Genomic DNA, 3,798 nt, shown 5'->3' on the forward strand with positions numbered 1-3,798 from the left:
GAATGGGTGATCAATTTCCTCATTCCTATAACCTCGATCATGTTCTCTAAGTATCAAAGCAAAACTGTACAGATGATATGATATAAAATGCAGGGGGTTTTCTTTGGATCAGTTTACACTTGAGGTCAATAATATATACAACGTGTGCGATGAAACGGAATTCCTTTCATATCTTCCCTATGGTCACGGGCATAGTCCCATAAGTAATAATCCAGAAGAATAGAATTGATCTCTCCACTAGGTTTTTCACCCTTTTGTTCAATAAGCTCCAGAAGACAATCCCGGATCAGCTCAACACACCAAAGTGAGCACCCTCTGATTTCCACCTCTTGCCTGTCTCCATATGAGAGCATTTCTCCTGCAAGGGGGAAAAACAGTAAGAAAAAGTAATAGTCAATGATACAAAATATACTTAGAACTTTACTGTAGAACAAAACATAGTATTTAAAATGGTACTCACTTTAAAACTGTAAATCTCAGACTTTATTTTTGGTAATTTCAATCATTTCAAAACGTAGGCACTGATTTTAAATTACAAGTTCAATTCCACAAAGATAGGGGCCACATCTGGCTTGTCTCAATATTCCCAGGACCTAGCATAGCACCTTGCACATACTAGCTCCCCAATAAATATTTGATAAATGAATAAGTGGTAACCATAAATTTAAAAATATGACTGCTAGTTATTAAAAAGATGGAATTTAAAATTAGGTTTGATACCAGAAAAAAAATATTATTGCAGGCTGAGTGCAGTGCCTCACACCTGTAACGCTAGCAATTTGGGAGGCTGAGGTGGGAGGATTACTTGAGCTCAGGAGTTCGACCAGCCTGGGCAACATGACAAAACTCTGTCTCTACAAAAAATACAAAAATTAGCCAGGCATGGTGGTGTGTGCCTGTAGGGACTACTTGGGAGGTGGAGGTGGGAGGGTCACTTGAGTCCAGAAGACAGAGGCTGCAGTGAGCCAAGATCAGGCCATTGCACTCCAGTCTAGGCAACAGAGCCAACCCTATCTCCAAAATAAATACATATTTATTTGGGGAATATCTGATCTTGCAAAGTAGGTACTGGCTGTGCCTTGCCACTGAGACTAGAGTAGGACTCATGGACCCACGTCTATATGCAGCAGTCAGATGCAAACTGTAGTGAGCTAGGTAGTGAACGTAGTACTATCCAAAGTTACTGTATGTTTCCATATTTTTCTTATGAGAGAAGTAAGGAAGTTTGATTTTTATGGGAAATCTCCTAATTTTCAAGAGTTGGAAACTAATTAAAAATTGCTAACGTCATTTTTCAGGCCAAACATAACACAACTGCAAGCTGTATTTGGCCTCTGGCCACTAAACTGCACCCCTGCACAAAGCCTCACAGTACCCAGGAGATCTTGTGATCTTAAGTAGTGTTACTTATGCCCCCATCCATCCAACTCTGCCATGGGCTTAGGCACTGGTCAGTGGAACAGATGGGGAAACAGCGATTAACCAGGTTCCTCCATTTCCTTACTTTGAACCAGGTGCTGGTATAGAAGCCCATACCTTCCCTCTTCAGTTTTCCTGTTAATCAGTTCCTCCAAATTTGACTATCAACTTGCTAAAACTGCCAAATCAACCAATAGAGTGGTCAAGGAGGCAGATGCTCCCACCCAAGTAGAGCTATTAGATAAGACCACTGCTCCACTTGGCAGCTGGACTGTAACTTTGAGGCAGAGGTACTCAGTTAAGCAGTACTCAGGTTCCTGACCCAGGGTCATAAATGTCTGTTGTTTTAACCACTAAATTTTAGCGTAATTTGTTACACAGCAATAGATAATAGTAGTGGGTTGAACTGTGGCTCACAAAAAGATACATTCAAGTCATAACTCCTGGTACCTGTGAATTTGACTTTGTTTGGAAATAGGGACTTTGCAGATGTAATCAGGTGAAGATGAGGTCATACTGGATTAGGATCAACCTTAAATCCAATGAAGGAAAAGTGAGATCCTGTCTCTACAAAAATGGAAAAAGTAGCCAGGCATGGTGGTATGCACCTCTAGTAGCCCCAGCTAATCAGGAGGCTGAGGCTGAGAAGGGAAGATCACTTGAGCCCAGGAGTTTGAAGCCGCAGTGAGTTATGATCATGCCACTGCACTCCAACCTTGGTGACAGAGTAAGACCTTGTTTCTAAACAAAAAAGTAAGCAAGCAAGAAAAGAAGAGGACACAGGTGGGCGCAGTGGCTCATGTCTGTAATCTAAGCATTTTGGGAGGCTGAGGCAGGTGGATCACCTGAGGTCAGGAATTCGAGAGCAGCCTGGCCAACATGGTGAAACCCTGTCTCTACTAAAAATACAAAAATTAGCCAGGCGTGGTGGTGGGCATCTGTAATCCCAACTACTCAGGAGGCTGAGGTAGGAGAATCACTTGAACTTGGGAGAAGGAGGTTGCAGTGAGCCGAGATGGCACCACTGCACTGGGCGACAAGAGCAAAACTCCGTCCCAAAAAAAGAGAAAAAAAAGAGGATAAGAAGAGACAGGAGAACAAGGATAAGGCCATGATTGGTGTGATGCAGCTACAGACCAACGAATGCCAAGGACTGCTAGAGCCACAAAGTGCTGGGAAGAGGCAAGGAAGAATTATTCCCAAGAGCCTTTAGAAGAAGGATGGTCCTGCCGACATCTTGATTTCAGACTTCCATCCTCCAGAACTGTGTGACACAATACATTTCTGTTGCTTGAAGCCATCTAGTTTGTAGTAATTTGTTATGTCAGCCCTAGGAAACTAATGTAATAACTAATACAGCAACTTACAGTATGGGGTAGAACACAGACTTCAGACAGAAAAAGGCATTTGAGTGGACTGACAGAGATTAGAGTCAGGGAAGGTAATATGGTCCAGGTATTTGGTCTAAAAGCTGGCCCTGGAGTCACAGCGAAAAGCTAAATTTAGTCAAATTGCATTGTTAGTTTTTTATAATTGGCCAAGTACTATGTCTTCAGTGAAGAGATGGGTTAAAGACAGTGGACAGAAATCTAGGTGGCACTTCCAAGGGATGTCCCTGAGATACCCAGATGAGGGGAGAAGGGAAGGAATACCAGTGTATCAAATCCTCAAGTTTGGAAGTACCATTGGAAGCCAGTTAAGGAAGGTCCTACCTCACCTGGTCAAACTAAGCTGGTCCTAGATTCCACTTAAGGTAGTTTTTAAAAATGAGTACACTATACTTATGTCTGTTACATTACATTTACAGTTTGTTTATTTTTGGTCTAGTTTTGCATTAAAATACTTTTTGGAAAACAAAATCCAAATTTTACTTAAATGCACTAAGTGGCAAAAGAATTTGTCCACCCTATATCAAACTGGCTAAGGATAGGAGAGTACCCTTCTAGAAGCAAGGCATAAATGGAGGCAGTAATGACTGCCAATAGATATTGGAAAAGAGCCTCGGGAGTTGAAATGGATGGGAGAAGAAAATTCTGACATCTCTATACAACTATGCTGGATGATCCCTTCTCACTACGGTTTTTCTCATAGTAGCAGAGACAATTAAGTGCTATAAAAACTGAGAAGGAGATGGACAAATCACTATGAGCAAGGACAGCATTTGAGTGAAGCCTCTGTATAGGATTTGAATTGAAAAAAAGCTGGGCGCGGCAGCTCACGCCTGCAATCCCAGCACTTTGGGAGGCTGAGGTCAGGTGTTCAAGACCAGCATGAACAACCTGGTGAAACCCCATCTCTACTCAAAATACAAAAATTAGCCAGGCATGGTAGCACGCACCTGTAATCCCAGCTACTTAGGAGGCTGAGGCAGGAGAATGG

The 3,798-nt window shown here is 42.2% G+C and overlaps 1 protein-coding gene across 1 annotated transcript in view; it reads right to left on the reverse strand.

Moving 5' to 3' along the window:
* Positions 1–3,798, reverse strand: part of LOC105520328 (chromosome unknown open reading frame, human C9orf64) — a 20,380-nt gene continuing 16,582 nt past the window's right edge. Inside the window, exon 4 of the mRNA XM_011953973.1 lies at positions 1–358. Within this exon, the coding sequence (XP_011809363.1) occupies positions 126–358 (233 nt within the window). The 3' untranslated portion in view covers positions 1–125. The remainder of the gene's footprint in view (positions 359–3,798) is intronic.

The sequence above is a fragment of the Colobus angolensis genome, unplaced genomic scaffold, assembly GCF_000951035.1.
Source record: "Colobus angolensis palliatus isolate OR3802 unplaced genomic scaffold, Cang.pa_1.0 Scaffold379, whole genome shotgun sequence".
NCBI lineage: Eukaryota > Metazoa > Chordata > Mammalia > Primates > Cercopithecidae > Colobus > Colobus angolensis.